This window comes from Battus philenor, unplaced genomic scaffold (genome assembly GCF_028537555.1).
Source record: "Battus philenor isolate CCGP_79_NKW_IND1 unplaced genomic scaffold, ilBatPhil1.0.hap1 SCAF_24, whole genome shotgun sequence".
Classification (NCBI taxonomy): Eukaryota; Metazoa; Arthropoda; class Insecta; order Lepidoptera; family Papilionidae; genus Battus; species Battus philenor.
In genome coordinates, this window is record NW_027181687.1 from 1,140,196 (window position 1) to 1,161,456 (window position 21,261).

A 21,261-nucleotide genomic window follows, 5' to 3' on the forward strand; every position below is an offset into this window, starting at 1 on the left:
CAAAAGCTTTTAGTGTTTTAGATATAGCAATGGCTCCGGACGCCGCTTTCTCGAACATTAGCGACAAGAACGAGTTCACCAAGTTCGCCAAGTTCCTCGCATACAAGGGAGTGCAAGTGATAGTAGAGTCGCGGAAAGGGGTCAAAATAGAGTCGAACACCAAACCGAGAACCACTGACTCCGATTGGTTCAATTTACAAATACCTGATTCACCCGAAGTCAACCAGGCGACGAAGAACGCTCTGCCATCGGACAAGATATTAGAAACGATAAGATCACAGCTTCACGTAGAAATATCTGTTCAGACTGAAGATGGTGATGAGATGGTACTAGAGCTGTGGACACTGGCGTTGGACGAGGCACAATTCGACACATCATTGAAAGCGATGAACACCGTTTACTTTAGGATGGGTATTCTTTTGAAATCCGTGATCACAATAAGTAGGATTACACCTGCATACCACTTGTCAAGAAAGCAAAGAACAGAGTCCTTCACCATCTTCTATAGAGTGTACAACGGTGAGCCAAAACTAAAAGCTTTGGGTGACTCTGTGAAGAAAATCCAAGCGGGTATGCTGAAGACTCCTCTGGGTGGACTGTGTTTCACTGTATCCTACCGTACGAATTTCTCCATATCGCCAAATAGATCAGAAAAGAGCAAAACATTGCTACTTAAAAGTGACCACTTTGAACTGAGTCCAAAACACGTTATATTCGAATCCAAAAAGACAAAGACTACAAAGGAGAAAGAAGTAAAACCTACGAAGCCAGTTGATTTGGATAAACCACTTCGCATGGCCGCCTTCGCCGATGAACAGGTAGTTCGGCAAGCAATTACAGAATTTTTGCAGAAAATCCCAGTCCCCAAGTTGAAAGTGAAGCCCAGACCAGAATCCCCCATCAAGGACAAAGCAGCGGAGTCCAAAAGCACTCAGGACTTAGATCTTACCGTCATGTCGAAGAGTCCGACATCGCTAGAGCTCCCGCCGAAGAAATTTTCTGGGTTTCGTGGTGAAAATGAACCTCCACTGAAGCTTCTCCATTTTCCATTTGCAGACAACCATCCTATACGTGAACTGGCAGAGTTTTACAAGGACTTCTTCAATGCACCCCATCTGAAATTATCTGATGAGATTCAAAGTAAAGACATGGATGTCAAAGAAATAGAATTGGCTAATGACGATTTATCAAAGGACTTGGAGCTATACGAGAGCTCGGTGCTGGAGTTTGATGAACTGCTGGCAGATATGTGTCGGTCAGCGGAATGGAGTGGCAATTAGTGGGAACATTTGGGTTTGGTGATAGGTGAAGACTGAAATGTTATAGGTTTTTGAATAAATATTCTTATTGTATGTTGATCCAAATGTATGTCTTTGACTGAACAATGCGGGGTGGAGTTTTTGACTTTACATAGTTGCTTTAGTACTAATTTTCTAGTTTATAATTTATAGTCCAAGAGCTATTGGCCGCTGGATCTTCATTGTTTTATGAAAGTTTAAGGTTTCTCAGCACATTCTCCTAACACATAGTAGTGTTGGCTGACTATAAAATTTGATACATAGCTTTGGCAAGTAATAGGTGCCAAAGGTTTAGCTTATTGAGACTGTCAAAATTGTCTTGGTACTGAGATAATATATATATATATATAGTACATCATCACAAAATGATGATGTACCACATATAGTTATTCCGTTAACAATATACACACTGTGAGGCGGTTAAATGAGTATGGAGTTGCTTTTCTTAATGTCACTATCTATTCTTGAAGAGTTCCTATATTATTTCAAATCAGGTAAATGAAATAATACCATGCCACCTACAAGTTTTTATTCAATAATTTAAGTAAAGCAACAATTATATTTTATAGGTGTCTGGCATAGGATTGCCAGTAAAATGTATGGTAATGTATGACCTGATTCTAACATTACTCCAAAGAACTGTTACCTTCCGAAGCAACCATATGTCAAACATCATGCAATGTGAAACTTTAAGCTTTTACAAAATAACGAAGGCCAAGCGTTCACTGCATCTTGCGTTATTAGAGAGAGAGATCAAACATTGACAAATATCCTTCTTATTATTATCAAAAATAATATCCCTGTCTTTTTCCTAAACATTCCTTATTAATAAAATTATTCTTTCTGTATGTTATTGTGTAATTGGTTGTAAGTGGTTCCTATATTTTTTCCTGAAATATATTCAATACAATAATATATATATATTTGCAGTACAGTTTAAAGTTATTGCATATTTTGATGGACAAACTATAGACAAACGTGTATCGTTTTTTATCTTTAGCAGTGTTAATTAAAACGAAAAAGTAATTAAGTTTTGTTTTTGGATTCTAACTTTTGTTCATTATCATAATTTAAATGATTTTATCACAGAAAATTGATAAGTTGTTTGTTTATTGCGGCATTATTTAGGTAAATAACCTATAAATATTTTGGTGGCCATAAGTTACTTAGGTATTTTATCTTACGATATTTTAAGTATAGGTTTCTGTTACAGAGTAGTTAACATTAATAATAAGACTATAAAAATGATTGGAAAAATTTTAAATGACATTTGACAAATTTAATGTTGTATTACAAAGTAAATAATTGAATTCCCGGATTTGATATTCCTTTCTTATTATCATATTATTATTCGCGCCACAAGTTCTCCATGTTATAATAGCAATAAGAATAAATATATGTGTTATTCCTTGCTTTAATTAAATCATTTTGGTAATAACCAACTTTGACATTAGCCAAACCACAGAAAAGTCAAGTGAAATTGTCGACGTCTATACAACTTTTATTTTCGATGTTTAATGAGAGTGTTGGAGACAAAATTAAATTTAAAAAGAAATATTTATTCTCCTAATTAAGAGGTATTAAGTTAATGTTTTTAGTAGTTTCCTCTGTTTCGTACATACCTTTATTTTTAATAAAATTGGCGTTATCTTTTGCTGTAAAAGGAAACTTAAAAACAAAATTTGTTCAGTACAAAAATATAACGGTGATATCGGTAATTGTTGATATCAGTATTAAAATAAAAAGTATATACTGTTTTCTTTTATCTATTAACATGATTTTCTATTTTTAACAAGAGATGTTAAATAATTCGAAATGGTTTATTAGTGTATTCACTTAAAGAGATTTAATAAAAATTCAAATTGATAATTAAAAACTGTGTTTTATTTACTGTTTTGCCTTGCACAGTAATTGGACACAGAAGTCCATACAAAATTCGTAATGCTGTGTTTTTTTAATGTGTTTTGTAAGTGATAAACGATTAAAAGAAACGTTTCACTTTATTGCCCAGTTTTCAATATTTTAACCATTAAAACATTTACTTAGTGGAAAGCAAGGTGCAGGCTTTTGAGCTGAAAATAGGTTTATTTCTGTACAATGGATTCTTTAGTATTATCCTAATGTCTATCTTATGCATAATTGATGATAAAAAATAAATTAAAAAATTATAAAAGAATCAAAATTCGTGAAACTTAACATTGAAATACAAACAAAGACTAACTGTGTATAAAGTACAAAATGTAAAAACAATTGTATCGAAATAATTTATTATTGAAATTTGAGAAAGTAGTAAATATAACTTTGACATTGACGCATTGTTTTTTTTAATATATATTGCTTATCTGTGTTTACTATTTTGTTAGCGTTTGTATTGTCAAACAAACGTTATAAGAAAATATTAGCTTATTTTTTTGTGATAAATATAATAAATATCATTCTATCCAGTGAATTTAAGTTGTCCATTAATAAATAAGTGCTGTATTATTCATTTATTGGCCTAATGAAGTGATTTTAAGGTATAACCTATAAAAGTTAGTTGCGGCTGTTAAAATGTTTTCAATTTGTCGTCAAACTCACCCCGCTACGGGGATTGAGCATGCGGTGAGTTGTTGCTTCTTCAGCAATGACGAGACATGTCTCGTTACCGCCGGTGCGAACATATTAAAGGTTTTTCGGCTTATGCCGGAAGGACATACCAAGGAAGTTAATGCTGGTAAGTCAAACTTGATAAAAAGAAATTCTTTTTTTATAATTATTATGACTATTATGACTACATTTTCCGATATGTATCAGAAGTTATATACAAATTAAGGAGGTATAATTACACAAAAGATGGAGTTGGCATTGATATTTATATAACTAAATTCGCGCCAATTACAACTGAACTATAATAATGTAACCGATCGAGCAAAGGTTCTGTCCGCTAGGATACATTCCAATCATAATGATAAAAGCATATTTAGTGACAGCCCAAGCTGAAGTCATCTCTTGTAACCATTTGCACCTGGGTTACTTCATGACGCCTTCATGTAAGCGAACTAAGAGCGAAATATTATGGTAGAATTTCGAAGCAAGGTAACAGATTAGTTACAGTATAAGAGTCAATAACTTTACATGTTAAATAGTTTCTTATTAATCTGGTCTTATTAGAACTGTGTGTATGGGAGTTAAATAAATTAATTTCCCCATCTTCTTTCTTCCATCATACATTCATAAATGGTTGAAATCCCTTGAACATGGCCTAAGCATTTTGCAGCTACTCTTATAATGCGAACAGCAGGGGAATGTAATAACATACCGGCTTCATTGTTTCCAGCTAGCTATAATTGGAGTCTTTTAGTCAACAGAATAGATATCTTCTAGGCAAGCATCCATCATAGACCTTGTCATTGCTTAACATCAGGCAAGATAGAGATTGAATGCTTTGCCTATAACCTATAAAAAAATGCATCAAATATAAAAGAAAGTGGATTTTTTATATATAAATAGATATATGTAAAAGGCTAGAAAATCAATGTACTAGCTCATAAGACTACTGACCAGTGCAGTAAAAAACAGGCCAAGAAAAAACTAAGAGATATGTAATGGCTGGTAGGTCGCCAATCGTCACTAAAATTAGAAAATAGGATGCTGGTTTATAAATGGATAATAAAGCAGGTTTGGCCAGACGGCTTAGAACTAGGGATCAGCAACTACTCTAATATTGAAATTCTCCAACCTATCTAAACAATGTTCTGAAAACCATAGTTAGTGTTCCATAATATTTGGAAATGCCAATTGTTTAACAATTTATTGAAAAGTCCTGTAAGGGCTATAGACAAAGATTGGTATATCTTAAGAACTTCTTGGCGAGATGTTTGATGAACACAACAGTGTATTCCGTTTAAAAAGATCAAGACCAGGTACAATCTGAACTGTACCTATATTGTTGATTATGTTATGTCATGGGAAGTGATTCATCTTCAAATATAAATATTGTCATCAATTTTAATTAAAGCTTTCTGGTTGATCATAAATAGAAAATTAAGTTGGCATACGTGTTTATATTTTAGTAATGTTTGCCAGGAATAAGGCTGCTTTTCCTCTATCCCCAACGACACACTATTGAACCTTAAACAGCTTCCTATAGATATTAGGTTTAATTATTATTTGAAATAAATATTTTTTTTCTGTGTATATAGTTAGATAATTTTCATAAGAATGTCACATATATCACTATGTTCAGCCTTATAATGATTGTGGTTGTAAGTTATCTGACTTATTTGTCGTGATTTCTTCATATCTATCACAACACTGCATAAAACTCTTAAAGTTTACATTCTTTTCAGCTGGCCAACCCATTCCTCCGAAGATGAAGCTGGAATGCCTTGCTACATACACATTATGGGGTAACATCATGTCAATAGCCTCTGTGAACTGTGCAAGCGTCGGTAGGGATCTTCTTTTGCTTTCTTTCAAGGAAGCCAAGCTGTCGATAGTGCAATATGATCCGCAGATAAATAATTTGGTTACCTTAAGTATGCATTATTTTGAAGAAGATGATATGAAGGTAATTTATTTATTTTCAATCTTCCATAGTTGTTAATTGGATGTATGTATGTATGTATGATTTAGCTTGAGTTTATCAATTCATTCCGTAGACGCCTATTGCAAAGCGTAGGCCTCCATCAAAGATATGTAGGGATATATCAAAATAGTCACAGTCAATCACATTATGGTATACAGAGGATGCTGCTGCCTAACCTTTTGGAGCAGTGCTCCACAACATTTTCTCATGGCCATGGATGGCCAAGTTCCTTGATGGTTCGAGCCATTGTTCGAAACTTAAAATATTTTAAGAGCTTGAGGCTTTAGTACACATTTAAAACATGAAAACAAATATTTTTACAAAAAATTCATTTACTGAAATTATATGACAAAAGTACAAAATATGTGCATTGAAGTTAGATATGGCACATGTATATGACAGCACTTCTAATAACACTTAAGATGCTGGTCAGTTAATTATGATCGGTGTTTGGATTTCGCTAATCATATGGTGGAATAATAATAATTATTATTTACACCAGTAATATTTAAATTTCGCAGAAGCTGATATGGGTTATATAAATTTAAATATTTAAATAATTCAACAATCAATCGGAGCAAAAAATAATTTTTCAAACAGCCACAGATTGCCCACCCCTGTATTACTATTTCTAAACACATCCTTTATATACTCTATAATATTCTTTTCAATCTGCTCACTTCCTTCTGTTCAAAATCAAGATTTAAATTTCTTTATGATACACATGAGAGGTTGTTGGGATTATCAGAGAATTGGATATTAAAATGCTGATATATTCTTCTCTGTTCATGACTAGATCCTTTACCACACAGGCATTTTGATTGTGGAGTGTAATACCTCTGAATATAAGACAAGATACGTCACTACCTATTTTAAAGAAAATTTTTAATAAATATTTATAACATCATTGATTATTTATCATTTATCTATGTTTATACATATGAATGTTTTGTCTATATGTGCATGTTAACTAACTTTTATTTATCCTCCTACTGTTTCCATATTATGATTGCTTGAAGAAATTGCCACGTGTGATAAGACCACCTATTGTACTTTTTTCTTTACTATTACATTATACAATAAAGAGTAGTAAAATATAAAAATACTTAGTTGGTAGCAAGCTATACTTTTATTCATTTAATGCTTTTTCATATATTTTCAATCATCCTGTACATGTTTATATTTTCAGGGTGGATGGACAACACATCCACATATACCATGGATAAGAGTGGATCCAGAGTTCCGTTGTGCCGTAATGTTATTGTATGGCAAGAAGCTAGCGGTTTTGCCATTTAGAAAAGATATCACATCGGAGGAAGGTGATCCTTTGGAAGCTAAGCCTTTGGCTGATAGTAAAAAGAATGTAAGTATTTATATCTTATTAGTTGTTTTATCTTTATTTTTTCATAATGAATTGATATAAATAGAGCCGCAATTGACTGAGATCATTCGGTGTTTGGCACTGGTCGGTCTAACATCTTTTGAAGATGCCCCGTGGAGGGGTGAAACACGTGTAGAGTAGATTAATGGTGGTAATTGTGTTTCGCATTTATGCGCATTTATCAGCGGGCAGTGTATTTAATTACATGACTACTGTTGCATAGCAGAAGTAGCTAGAAATTAGTTCCTTTCTTAGTTAAGATAGACTTCCTCAAGGTAACGCCTGATTCTATTAGATATGATAAAAAAATCTAGTCTAGTCTCGGGTTTGATTTTCAAGATACAATTTTATATAATTCACACTTTGTGAATTATTTATATATGATTACCACTGCTCATAACTTTCCAGAGAATGGTTATATTGCAAAGCCATCTGCCAAGTATGGTGATTTTGATATGTCCCATACATATCTATTGGAGAGATATGCTTTTCAGCATGTTTCTAGCTTTTATTATAGCCTAGGCTCCGCTGTAGACATAAGTGTCCGACGACGAGAACTATAATAGTAATGTTGTCACTAAAGATGGTAAATAGAATACATCATAAAGAAAAGAAACATTGTGGTGATTTTAGTCGCAAGTCCGTCATAACTTTGTCTTAAGAACATAAAGCAATAAAAGCTAAATCATTTTTTGGTTTTGGGTTTTACAGCAACCAAACCAGCAGATGACGAGGTCACCGACTCTCGCCTCCTATGTCATAGTGCTAAAGGACCTGGATGAGAAGATAGACAATATCCTGGATATACAGTTCCTGTATGGATATTACGAGCCAACGTTATTGCTGCTATACGAACCCGTGAGGACTTTCCCTGGGTATGAAAGTTTTTTTTTAATTCTTCTCTTCAGCTGTTCAAATTGCCGCGTTGAATCAACAATTCGCCTGATTGAAAGCCATGACGTGGTCGAAAATAAAGCAAGCGGACTCAGTAGGTTCCTATATACCTTGATCCTGATGATAATTGGGTTATAATTCTTGGTAAAGAACCGGTGCATCGTTCCATATTTGGACTTGGTATGCTTCCAAGGAAATTCCACAGTGTAAGAGTGGTAGTGGGTCGACGAAATATGCATTTAATCCAAGGTTTACAGGTGGCAAGGTGCAGAGGGTTCTTTGTCTAAAAACTTCCTTTACAGGTAGCAAAGCTGGAAAGCTACTTAGAGAGGCTAGGGCGGCAGTATACTACAATTTCACTGGATTAGAAAGTCGTTGAGCTCTTAGATCGCTACTCCATGGAGTATATATATATATATATATATATATATATATATATAAAAAATCGGTCACGTGACTGTGTGAGGGGAGCTCACTCGGTGTTTGGCACTGATCGGTGTAACATCTCCTGAGGAAGCCCCGTGGAGGGGTGAAACACACGTTGAGTGAATTAACGGTGTTAGTTGTGTTTCGCATTGTTTGCCGCACGCGCATTTATCAGCGGGCTGGCGGTGCACTTCATTTTACGACTACTGCTGCATAGCGGAAGTAGCTATATATTAGTCACTTTCTTTGCTTCATGGAGTGACTAGTGTCAGATGTTGTCTCGAGAGAACTGTCACTCTTCAGCATCCTAGAGGGACGAACCAGATAATATCGACCAAGAGGTCGGGGTAACATTATGCTTTTTTATACTTGTACCTAATCTTTTTCTATTAAATATATTTAATCATTCTCTTTTCTGTGTGAAGATTTCTAGACGGCAATAAAGGTACCTGAAGGTCGAGCCGCTATTGTAGTCCGTACTTTATTTCATATCATCATCAGCATTAGCTGCAGTAAAAAGCGCAATAAAGGAAGAGAGACGCACAATAGTGTCTGTATAAGTTATGCTTAATGTTATGTATTGCTTTAATTATCACACCTACAGGTTTGACATGTGCGCCGTCAGCCCCGATTGGCTCGTTCATTTGTGTCGGTTGTCATAGTATTAAGGATATTAATGAAAGTGTGCACAAAAATGTAACATGAAAAGATTAGTTATTACATTTACAGATGGAGAATTAAAAAAAGTTTGTATGATTTAGTTGATTTGAATTTTATGTCTTAGGCGTACTGCAGTGCGAAGTGACACATGTGCTATGGCCGGTGTGAGTCTGAACATGTCTGCCCGCGTACACCCCGTCATCTGGGCCACGGCTGGGCTTCCATTTGACTGCATCCAGGCTGTTCCAGTCCAGAAACCTCTCGGTATTTATTTACATAATTATGTATATTTACAATAATAAAACTAATAGATTCAGGCGTTACCTTGCGGAAGTCCATCCTGACTAAGAAAGGGACTAATATATAGCTACAGCACACTAATACATAGCGGAAGTAGCTATATATTAGTCCCTTTCTTAGTTAATAATGAAACTTACTAATTAAAAATAAGTTAGATATTTTACAATCAATAAAATGTTGAAAATGAACTATAAAGATGCAAATATATGTAGAGTATTGCATAAGTATATGTCGGTAATTCGTTAGTATAGTTTATATATTTATACGATTTTTAAAGTTAGTAAATAGTACTGAGTTTATTCATGTGGAATGAAAGTTTTGGGAAACAGTTATTATTATTATCTTTAATTATTACTCGGATATAAGATACACGAGAAGACGCGACGGGAATGTGGGTACGACTAGCGACTGTCTTTCCGTCGTGGGGGGGTTCCCTTATAGTAGGTTTCCTCGAGGGGGATTCCCTCGTGGGGGTTTCCTCGTGGGGGGATCCCTCATGGTAGGTACCCTCGTGAGGGGTTCTCTCGTGGAGAGATTCTCTCGGGGGGGGTCCCTCGTGGGGGGGGGGGCGTTTCCTCGTGGGCGGTTCCCTCGTGGGGGGTTCCCTTGAGGCTAGTCACTTCATGGAACGTTCATCAAAGCGATCAAAGTGCTCGGTGACCTCCCAAACTTGTGAAATAGTACTATGTATTCCCGAGCCTAGGCTCCTCGGAACTATTCGAGTTTCGCTACTTTGAAAGAGGTTTTTAGGGTAAGCGCACTCTGCGCCCTGGTACCTTAAACCTGCGGAATCTGGATGCATAAAAAAGTTCATATATCAAAAATTATTAGAAGAATTCCTAAAAGAATGTTCAAGTGACACATATTGAAAATACAATTATGATTAAATAAACAAATTGGTTTCTTTTTGTATCTTTTTCTTGATGTTAACATATGATGACTAAACTGTTAAACGGTTTTATTCAGTTCGACCCGTACGGAATTTATTAGTTTGGATCAAAATTAAAAATTGAAATTTAAGCACCTTCCCGTTGTCAGATTGATCTGAAATTTGGTACACACATTTAATTTAGATGACAATACAATATAATAAAATCAATATCATTATAAATCTAAGATGGCCGCCGATACAAAATGGCGGATTACATATTTTTCCTTAACCCCCTCAATATGGGTATCAAATGAAAGGGCTACACTAGTAAAACACGATGATTATGTCAAAATTTAAAATTCAAGATGGGCGTCGTTCCAATATGGCGGACTAGGTACATATTTTTCCACAACCACCTCAATATGGGTATCAGAAAACCGTTTATCTTAAAAGTTTTTTAAATGTATTTTTTTATAAAGGAAATTAATTTGAATATAAACTAACTTATTTTGTACTTGGCAGTATGGGCTTAGTTTTATGGTTGGCAACACGTTATGTTTTATTTATATAGATATTTTGTTACAGGCGGTTGTCTGATCTTGGCGGTGAATTCGCTGATTTATTTGAACCAATCTGTACCTCCGTACGGCGTGTCTCTCAATAGCATCGCAACACACACGACTAACTTCCCTTTAAGTGAGTTATCTGTATTATACTGTGACCAAAAAGTAAGGTGAATTTGTTAATAAAATGTAAATTCTTTTTTTAATCTTCCAAATCGATTTCATCCCCCTTCAAAGTAATTGTCGTCCAATAAAACGCAATTTTGCCAACGCTTTTTCCAGTCCTCGAAACATGTGGATTAGTTTTTTCCAATACAGTTTTCAATACCTTCGATTCTGTTTTTATCCCCTCTATCATGTCGAAATAACTGCAGAACGATATGAGTCGAGTTTTTGGTAAAAAAAAAGTCTCAAAGAACATCAAATCTATTTCATCACCTTCAAAGTATACCTATAAAACATACTTTTTCAATACCTCAAAACAGTTAAGATAGTACTTTTTCAGTATAGCCTTCAAGATTCGGTTCAGTTTTTATCTCCTCAAAATGGCGTCACCGATTTGGACTTTTGAGTTTACTGAACAGTCGGAACTCACGGAGTCAAATCGGGCGGATGATGTGGTTGCGGAACAATACAAGTCGAATTTTTCGCAAAAAGGGCGTGACCAATGCAGTATGATATCGACCAAGACTTGACGCAAGGCAAATGTTATAGACAGTCCTAGAAAAAAAATTACGTTCCTAATATCTGGGAGTTTGAAATGACAATTTCACCATAATTTTAGATAGTATGTATATATGTTTTTGTGACATAATAATACAAGACATGGAGTCAGGTTTTGTGGGACCCGGTGAGGACTGTAAATCGGAGCATGGGTGCCGAAGATTGAAAAGATGATGACGTGTCTCCAAGTTAGCTGGACTATGTCCGCTATTCTATCAGGTTTAACATTTCTTTGGAACATGTTTCATTTATACAATAATATAATTTTAATTTTAGATGTGTAACTAAGAAACGGAAGGTATATATCTTGTGGAAATTATATATGGAAGGATTTGTTAAATTTTTGTAGATGAAATATATATCTGGTTTATAGTTTGAATATATAAGTATTGATTTGTAGGAATCCAGGAGGGGGTATGTATAACCCTGGACGGCGCGCGTGTCGCAGCGCTGGGGGAGGCACGCCTAGCGCTGGCACTTCGTGGCGGGCAGCTGTACGTGCTGACGCTGCTCTCGGACTCCGTTCGCAGCGTACGCAGCTTCCACCTGGACCGTGCAGCTGCCTCCGTCCTCACCTCCTGCGTAAGTTCATTTATTCAAATTATTACTGTCAGAGCTGATAAAGAAATGAGATCTGTAAAAGAAGCAAGGTCACTTATAACATAGGTTCTTAATTTATTCATTCATTCTTTCATTCACTCATTCAGTCATGTCTCTGGGGGAGGCCTGTCCCTTGCATTGGCATCGTCACGATGACCGGTCTTCATAGACCGCATCCAGCGACTTCCCACGAACATGATGATTCCTCCAATGGGAAGTAGCTAATGTAAAATAAAAATAGATTATGGATTAATATGAACACCTTTTTACTTCTTTATCGCTGTCTCTTTCTCTTTTTCTCTTTCTCTCTGTCTGTTTGTGTTTTTTGGACCATTTAGTGCTAAGTTGCTAATGTATATTAAAAATAGATCAAGTATAGACATACTTTATCCCTCTCTTTATCATTCTCGCCGTCTCTTTATCTTTTTGTCATTCTCTCTGTCTGTTTGTGTCTTTTGGGCCATTTACTTGGAAGTATCTAATGTATAATAAAAAAATTAATATTAACGATAAAACTCTTTACCTCTCTCTTTCTATTTATCATTCTTGCTGTCACTCTCTTTCCTGTTTCTCTGTCAGTTTGTGTCTTTTAGGTTACCTACTGGGAAGTTGCTAACTAATTATAAAAATAGATTAGGGATTAACATAAACACTCTCTTTGCTTTCTCTATCTTTATCATTCTCGCTTTTTCTCAATCTGTATATTTTGTGCCATTTAGTGAAGAGTGGCTAATGTATAGTAAAAATAAATTAAATGTTAATATTAACACTCTCTTTACCTCTCTATCTATCATACTCGCTATCTCTTTCTTTTTGTCTTCTAGCTGTCTTTCGGTTGTTTCATTTAGTGGAAAGTACTAAAGTATAATAAAAATAGATTATGAATTAACATGTTTATGCTTTAAAGTTTTACTCTCATTACATCTCTCTCGCTATTATCTCCGCTCTCTTTCTCTGTCTGTTTATTTATTTTGCGTCCAATGTGTTATTGAATTTTAATTGTTCATTTAACAGATGTGTGTGATCGAAGAAGACTTTCTGTTCCTGGGCTCTCGTCTCGGCAATTCGCTGCTGCTGAGAGTGACAGAGAGGGAGAATAGAATGTTGTTCACTGTTGATAAGCCGTTGGAAGCCACTGTTGATCTCACTTTGTCGGAGTCTGGTGAGTTTTTGTTATATTTTTTCATAACTGAATTACAATATAATTATATTTTAGTAATTATCATTGTATATAACAATAAACCGATTGAAAAAAAAAACAGTTTTCAAAGTAACGAGATTATTACCATACATTAATTTTTACATTTCATGAGTAACTTTGGCATTTTTTTGCAACTTAAAACAATATTTTATGTTAAAACTGTTCAAAATCTATAAAACGCGATATATTATACTGTGGATATGACCTTATTCTTCTAGAAGAATCTGATAGACAAGTCGAAACTATTTCAAATTCATACAGAACACAGTAGTTCCTAGTGTATAGATTCATTTACCGTATTTTTAATCACACCTGACATATAATAGAATTTATATATCTGATCAGAGAAAGTCTGTTGATATCACAGATAAAGATAATCCACAACCAAGCAAGGAACCACCAGCGCCACCACAGAAAGAAAACCAGGGCGATCCGGTGACAAAGAAGCGTCGCATGGACACTATCAGCGACTGTGCCGCCTCCAATGTCATAGAGATCAGCGACAAGGACGAGCTGGAGGTCTACGGCTCCGATATTAGGACCTCCACGCAGCTCACCAGCTATGTTTTCGAGGTGAGAATTATGAAATGGAACCTTCACCTGCAGATGAAATTACACATTACTACTTAATCATCATGTTCACCGATACACCCCCTCCACTATAAAGCATAGACCTCCTCCAAAGATCACCACCCGCATGCAGCGATTTCTAATGACCCTGACTATGTCCTCGGTGAGTTGTTATGTATTTTTTGACTGTTTATAAAATTTAATTTAAATTAAATAAAAATGATTTATTGAATATTATTATTCTTATGCTACTCTCTCATCTTTCGTAATATCTTCTATTCATTTCTCTTTTTTAGTTCTTCACAATGTCGTCCATACCTTTTCTTACCTTTCCTTTTGTACATCGGCTCATTACCATCGCCATCTCTGCAGAGTCCTTCATTTATATTTTCTTTTATTTTTGTCTGTTTTTTTCTTTTTACATTATTTTGTTTCCTTTCACTATTTATTTATATTTAAAATTACAATTTGTTTTTATGTACATTATTTCAATTGTACCCTTTATTTGTTGGATTTTACCACAGGTCCTATGATCTTCCTACAGAACTCTAGGAAGACCTGAAAGTTGGATATCTTCATCTTTGTAGTGATGATGAGGGATGTTGCAGGTGTGCGACTCGCTACTGAACATCTGTCCGATCGGCGATATATCGATGGGAGAGCCGCAGCTGGTGGGCGAGGAGGAGACGCGGCGTGATCCTCCCGCGCTCGAGCTGGTCGCGTGCAGTGGTCGCGGCAAGAACGGAGCGCTCACCGTGCTGCAGCGAGCCGTGCGCCCACAGCTCGTCACCGCCTTCCACCTTCCTGGTCAGACTCTATCAGCATACGCAATCACACTCACACATAAACAGAATGTTTTATAATGATACGTGTGTTATGTTCATGTGTACTTATTAAATATGACTGCGCTGAGAATGCAAGTGGTATAAATAAAATCAATGTTTCCATTTTCAGGCTGCATTGACATGTGGACGGTAATAGGAGAGGGTGACTCCCGGGAGGCGCACCGCGATATGGAGGGCTCGCACGCGTACCTCATCCTCACACAAGAGGATTCCAGCATGGTGGGTGTGACAAAGTATTACATATATATATATATAATGCATTGTTAAATATGTGGTGTCAAATTTTATTTTCGTTAATACTTTACAGCACACAAGCTTAATACAAGTAAACAAATTGTAGCTAATTATATGAAATTAAATAAACGACATTCAGAGTATTTAGTTCCTATTAATTAGTTTTAACATTAATCGTGATTAAAAGAGTGGAAAAAAAAATACAATTTTTTTTTCACACAAGTCATTGACACGTTGTCACTTTGATATTGTCAGTTAACAAGTAAGAAAAGGACTAATATACAGATACTTCCGCTATATAGCAGTAGTCGTGCAACAAAGTGCACCGCCCGCCAGCCCGCTGATAAATGCGCATGCGGCAAACAATTAGTGACTCGGTGTTTGGCACTAATTTTGGCACAACTAAGTTGGATGCAGGACGCTTTATACCGGTCGTATTGGGAATCTATATCCAAATCTATGTCCATCAGTGGACGTTTTATGGCCGCAATGATGATGATAAGAAAATGATTATCAAAAATAAGTATATAAGTTATTGATAACATCTTAAAAATAGGTAGTCATGTAAACGCATCTTTACATATATATATATATATATATATATATAATTGTTGACATGTCTGTCTCCTTTATTTGTTTTTTTTATTTAGTGCTATATTAACTCTGATGATAGGATGTAATAAGGTGAACAGGTGATCTTGTTAAGGTCGTAGAAGCTGAATGTATGATTGGATGTTTGTACAACGCGTTTTCCTATAACGCTAAAATAATTTATCGTGTTATAAGGAGTATTACTAAATATATAGTAAGATCATATTTATTAGGCTAAAATATTAATTTAAAGAAATTTGAGAAGAGCCATGAACCGGTCTGATAAGGAAAATAAATAATAATATAAATAAATATCTAACTGAAAATAATATTAACATATTACATAAAGGCTCTGGTAGTAGAAGGCGTAAAAAAAGCAATTGCTTTATATATATAGAATATTAAATTTATATAATCTAGTATATTTTTATAGTAAATAGTATGTTGTAATAGGCCTGTGTTCAGTACAGGCCACATCCTACTGGTACCTTTGAAAATCTATTGGGCAGGCTTATGTTGAGAAATGTAACGTCCCATAGCCGAAGCTATATTTATAGAGTATATTACTGGTTATAATTATTTTATTTATATAAACAATGAGGTAATTCTTGTGACAGATCCTTCAAACGGGACAGGAGATCAACGAGGTGGACAACTCTGGGTTCATGACGGGCGCGCCCACCGTGTTCGCTGGTAACCTGGGCAACAACAAGTACATGGTGCAGGTCACCACCACCGCCATTCGGCTAATACGAAGTAAGTGAAACTCTGGCACCAGCATCAAGTTTTTGCTATATGTATTTTGTACACTACGAAGGAATTACCATTTTATTCTAAGTGACGGCCTCAATCTAGGCCTATTCAGCAACTTCGTGAACAAGAGAGTTTATGAATGAATGAATGAATAAACAGTGTGATTGACCGTCAGCGCCATCTATATGCGCAATCCGAAGTTACACGTTACGAGCGCCATCTATTATCAAAATACTTACCACGCTGCTATATTTGTACAATATTTTAAACATTTTGAAATAGTGTTTTATAAAATTTAAACGAACTCACAAGATAATGTATTTGTCCGAGATTCATTCGAAAGTTTCTATGAAGGAAGAGTTTTTGAATAAATGAACAACGAACGAACGAACATTATATGCTTTAGCACAATCCAGTAATAAATCATGTACGTAACAACCCGTGTAAAGGATCTCAGAGTAGTTCTAAGGAAGAGTTTTTGAATGAATGACAAATTAATGAATGGCAATGACTGACACCGTCTGTCATAGTAGTCCAAAACTAAATGTTACAAGTGCTATCTCCTGTAAAGCTATAGAAAATGGCTACTCATTTTTAAATATCGCTGGTTACTTTAGACTGTTTTCTTTTGAAATAAATGTTCAAATATATATAATAGCCAGTGTTGAAGATACCTTTAAACCAGTATTTGGCACATAAGAAGCCATGCGCCACAGTGGCGTAGCTAGGGGGTGGCGAGCGGGGCGGCCGCACCAGGCACCACAAGTAGGGGGGGTATCAAAGTTAAAAATAATTTTTTTGAATTTTTTTTTAATGATGAATAATGAAATGTTAAAAGAAAAATGAAAACCATAAATTTAAGTAAATAACATAAAAAGAATATTGAATTTTACTATTTTTATGCTAAACAAGTTATTAAATAATATGAACATTAAAAAAATAAACGGTTACAAATTATAATATACACAGTGTTTAAGCCTTTTCATTCACAAAACACATAGTGTTTTTAAAAGGGCCCTACATGACAAAATAATAAATTTTTACATTATTGCAAGATTATTTAATGATAAATAGATTAAATAATCTTGCAATAATGTCAATAGAACATGAACTAGTCGACACTATTGATTTTGAAAATGTGATTAATGACTTTGCAGGCCAAAAAAGCGAGGAAAGTTCGTTTTTAAATTTTCCCAATAAATTTTATTTATTTATTTATTTATTTAACAGTTTATTGTACACAATAAAAACACTAAAGTAACAATACAAATATAACTGACACAACAGGCACTACTTATTTCTAACCAGAAATTTCTTCCAGTAGGCCTACGGAAGGAGATTCATAAAAAGTAAGGCAGACACAACGTGCACAATAATTAAATTGAAATATTTACAATAGAAACGACTTTTGACCATAATTACATACTTAACATGAACATAAATGTATACTTACATATTATATACTTACATAAATAAGCATAATAAATAATATATATACATAATATAAGCATAAATACATATATAACATATATAACTAAAAATATTATATATACTAGACAACTAGCGATAAATAGTGCTCTTTGACTCGCTTTTTAAATACAGGTAATGATGGACAATCACGTACTTCGTAGGGGAGAGCGTTCCATAATCTTGCAGCATGGACAGTGAAGGAATAGGAAAAGAAATCAGAGTGATGGGCGGGGATGGCCAGTGACGTCCTTACGTTCGTACGACAAGGTTTGTCCTGGGCCCGGGAGAAGTGGAAGAGGTTACGGAGATAAGAAGGAGCAGAGGGATTGTATAGGATGTTATAGAGAGTAGAAAGAACATGAGCGTTCCTGCGGTGACGAATTGGAAGCCACTTGAGTTGCGATCGGAACTGGGAAATATGATCGTACTTACGTAAACCGAAAATAAATCTAATACATACATTTTGGAGACGCTCTAGTTTGTTTAGAAGCTTCTCAGTGGCATCCAGGTAGCACGCGTCAGCGTAGTCAAGAATGGGGAATTAATTAAGATCTAATGTTATTATATATTTATTTATTATTATTTTGAACCAAAAAAATATATAGTAACTACATTCTGTTCTGAATTTTGAAATTATTTAGACTCATTAGGGGGGGGGGGCACCAAGCCCCAATCTGCCCCAGGCCCCAAATACCATAGCTACGCCACTGATGCACCACCTTAGTCTTTCTATAATTCTTACGCCACCCATTATACCATACGTGGTTTTATATTAAAGTCAAAGTGTCATGTGTCGAGTCCACTTTCGAATTGCCTCCCCTCAACAATCAAATTACTCTGTGAAACGTGGGCCCCACGGTTGGAACCACTGCTGTAAACTGATAGGTATCGGTGGCAAGGATGCTTTTGGCAGACTTGAAAATGAAAGGAGAGTTTATGAATGAATGATTGATAAACTAACGAACGGTCATCGACCATCAGCCCCATCTGCAGGTGTAATCCGTATTTAAACGTCACGAGCGCCATCTATTGTCAAGTTTCAGAAACATTACTTTGGTCACTTCAGACTATATAAGTCTAAATATATGAGCATGCTACACTGCTTATGCAATCCGTATTTATGTGAGGTGATGGTTGCAGATGGCGTACAGCTGCAGTCCATTCAGCTGGAGTGGGTCGCTGCGTCCGGTGCCGTCGCGGATCCCTACGTGTGCGTGACCTCTACCTGCGGCCGGGCCACTGTGCTCGCACTCCGCGAGCTTCGCCCCAGGGACCCTATGGTCAGTGATCTCTAACCAAGTCTATACAAAAGTGTGATATGAATATAAATACTTAAATCTGAGATAAATGTGAAAATAGGAAAGTGAAAATAAAATTATACAGAAATATAACACAATAAAGCAAAACAGAACAAAATCTAAACCTGTGGTGTACTGGTGGAAAAAAAGTGAGATGATGAATGAAAGGATTAAGAAAAAATGAAAGGAATAAAACACTTTGTGGAGAATAAAAAATGAATGAATGAATGAATGATATTGAGAAGAAAAAGAGAACGCAAATATTATGATGTAAACAAAATCTACAAAAATAGTCCCTCTCTCTAAGTAGTAGTAAATATGAGAGGCCCCCAAAAACCGCAGGCCAATTTAAAAAAAAACAAGTCTACCCTTGACTAGTCATCCTAGAGATGAACCCTTCACTACTGGATGACCCTATTTTGGAAGTTTTTCCTGTACTATGTTATATGTTCAGAAAGAATGTTTTAGTACAGATCAGAGAGGTGATCATTATAGGCTTTCATAATATAAGGAGGACGTTCAGCGAATTTTCGGTTCCAAATACAATAAATTACACTACCCGGCGATAAATATTGCACATCGATCTATGGAAAGAAAATCACCATCGGGACGCTACCTTTGTGACATTTTGTCAGTCGTGCGACAGAGATAACGCTATACAAAGCCGAAATTAGCCGATTGTCTCTTTTCAAAGGTCGATGTGCATAATTAATCGCCGGGTATTATAAATCGTTTTATGCCACTTGGAACACGTTGGTAAAATTAAAACGAAGTGGATAGTTATACAGTAGGTCCTCAACTATATTAGAAGGTTGTGTAGTGGAACATACCATATTTGTTACAGTCAGCGCGTCTTGCTCCCACGCGACAAGGTGTTCCCGCCCGCCCAGCGCTGGTCCGCGCCGTACCTTACCGAGATCTTAGTGGTCTCTTTACCTCCACTGACATCGAAAACGTGCAGGTAAGATTAATTAATGAAATGAATGAGTACTCATGACAAAGGTTTAAAAGTGTAGAATCAAATGAAGACCTATCTGCTGCTTTTCAGGTGAAGGGTGAGTTCACGGGAAAAATAAAGGGAAAGAACGTGAAAGCGGAGGGCTTCAAGCCTGGCGCAATCTACGAGCTGAACGATGAAGACGAGCTGCTGTATGGAGGTGACCAGACGCCTGCCTCCATGGCCAGTGTGAGTACCAACTCCTTAATTTAGGTTGACGTAGGTAGCGTACTGTGCTTCTCCTCCAAAGGAACCGAGATCGACCACCGAGAGAGTAATAGTGAGTAGGGATCCCACATCATCCTCTCCTTCCCCCAAAAGGCTGGGAAACTGGGGTCCTTCAAGAAGGTCCCTCCCCCCAAATCCAAAAAAAAGGTAGTGAACTCGAAGAAGACAGGATAACACATTCAGGATAACCTTACAAAAGGGCAAGGGTTCTTGCCTCAGACGGCAGAGTACATAAAAAAAGTTTCAGGTAGTTAAACTATAATTAAGTCTCGCAAATGTTCTGGAATGCATGACGTCGTTATTGGAGCATAGGATCCTGGTAGAGTTTGGACAGGACCTTTGCTTGCCTGCAGTTATGTTGGTGATGCAGAGCAGGTCATTGGCGTGAATGACCAAGATAGCTTTCTATGAGACAGTCATGTGACCGAACGAACCGAAAGGTGGCAACCGAACGGCATCGACAGAGGCAGGGTAGATACTTCTTAACGTATCTCTGGATATTGGCGTTTTCTCACCAGAAAAGAGACTTTAGGAGTCTAGTGGGTTTAGGGAAGGGGAAAAAAGCTTTATTCGGCGACTGACAATTCTTGATAAAACTACGAGGGTTTTAGGGGTAGTGTGTACAATGCATACCCAGAGACGTGCAACCCAGAATATCACAGCAGGAGGGACTGTGGGCGATCCTTAACTTCAAGTGTAAAAAATTTCATACCCTGGAACCGTCATGGTCCAAAAAGTGGCAACTGAAGAGAATCAATAAAGAATGGAACAAAGAACCCATGACAGCCATC

At 36.0% G+C, this 21,261-nt stretch overlaps 2 protein-coding genes across 2 annotated transcripts in view; both read left to right on the top strand.

The window, feature by feature from the left end:
* The first annotated feature begins 29 nt into the window (after positions 1 to 29).
* LOC137924608 (autophagy-related protein 13 homolog) lies at positions 30 to 1,358 on the top strand. The gene has a single exon (XM_068768024.1). It carries the CDS (start codon positions 30 to 32, stop codon positions 1,278 to 1,280), a length of 1,251 nt encoding a protein of 416 aa, XP_068624125.1. The 3' UTR covers positions 1,281 to 1,358.
* Positions 1,359 to 3,697: 2,339 nt separating this feature from the next.
* Positions 3,698 to 21,261, top strand: part of Cpsf160 (cleavage and polyadenylation specificity factor subunit 1) — a 30,462-nt gene continuing 12,898 nt past the window's right edge. The window contains exons 1-15 of the mRNA XM_068768044.1: positions 3,698 to 4,011; positions 5,627 to 5,847; positions 7,055 to 7,228; positions 7,958 to 8,121; positions 9,351 to 9,490; positions 10,983 to 11,093; positions 12,084 to 12,265; positions 13,298 to 13,445; positions 13,852 to 14,057; positions 14,663 to 14,861; positions 15,009 to 15,118; positions 16,342 to 16,480; positions 19,088 to 19,227; positions 20,090 to 20,206; positions 20,294 to 20,431. Of these exons, the coding sequence (XP_068624145.1) occupies positions 3,849 to 4,011; positions 5,627 to 5,847; positions 7,055 to 7,228; positions 7,958 to 8,121; positions 9,351 to 9,490; positions 10,983 to 11,093; positions 12,084 to 12,265; positions 13,298 to 13,445; positions 13,852 to 14,057; positions 14,663 to 14,861; positions 15,009 to 15,118; positions 16,342 to 16,480; positions 19,088 to 19,227; positions 20,090 to 20,206; positions 20,294 to 20,431 (2,352 nt within the window). The 5' untranslated portion in view covers positions 3,698 to 3,848. The remainder of the gene's footprint in view (positions 4,012 to 5,626; positions 5,848 to 7,054; positions 7,229 to 7,957; positions 8,122 to 9,350; positions 9,491 to 10,982; positions 11,094 to 12,083; positions 12,266 to 13,297; positions 13,446 to 13,851; positions 14,058 to 14,662; positions 14,862 to 15,008; positions 15,119 to 16,341; positions 16,481 to 19,087; positions 19,228 to 20,089; positions 20,207 to 20,293; positions 20,432 to 21,261) is intronic.

Bases quoted from the DNA above. Each gene is read 5' to 3' on its own strand.
- LOC137924608 (XM_068768024.1), top strand. From the start codon at position 30: ATGGCTCCGGACGCCGCTTTCTCGAACATTAGCGACAAGAACGAGTTC.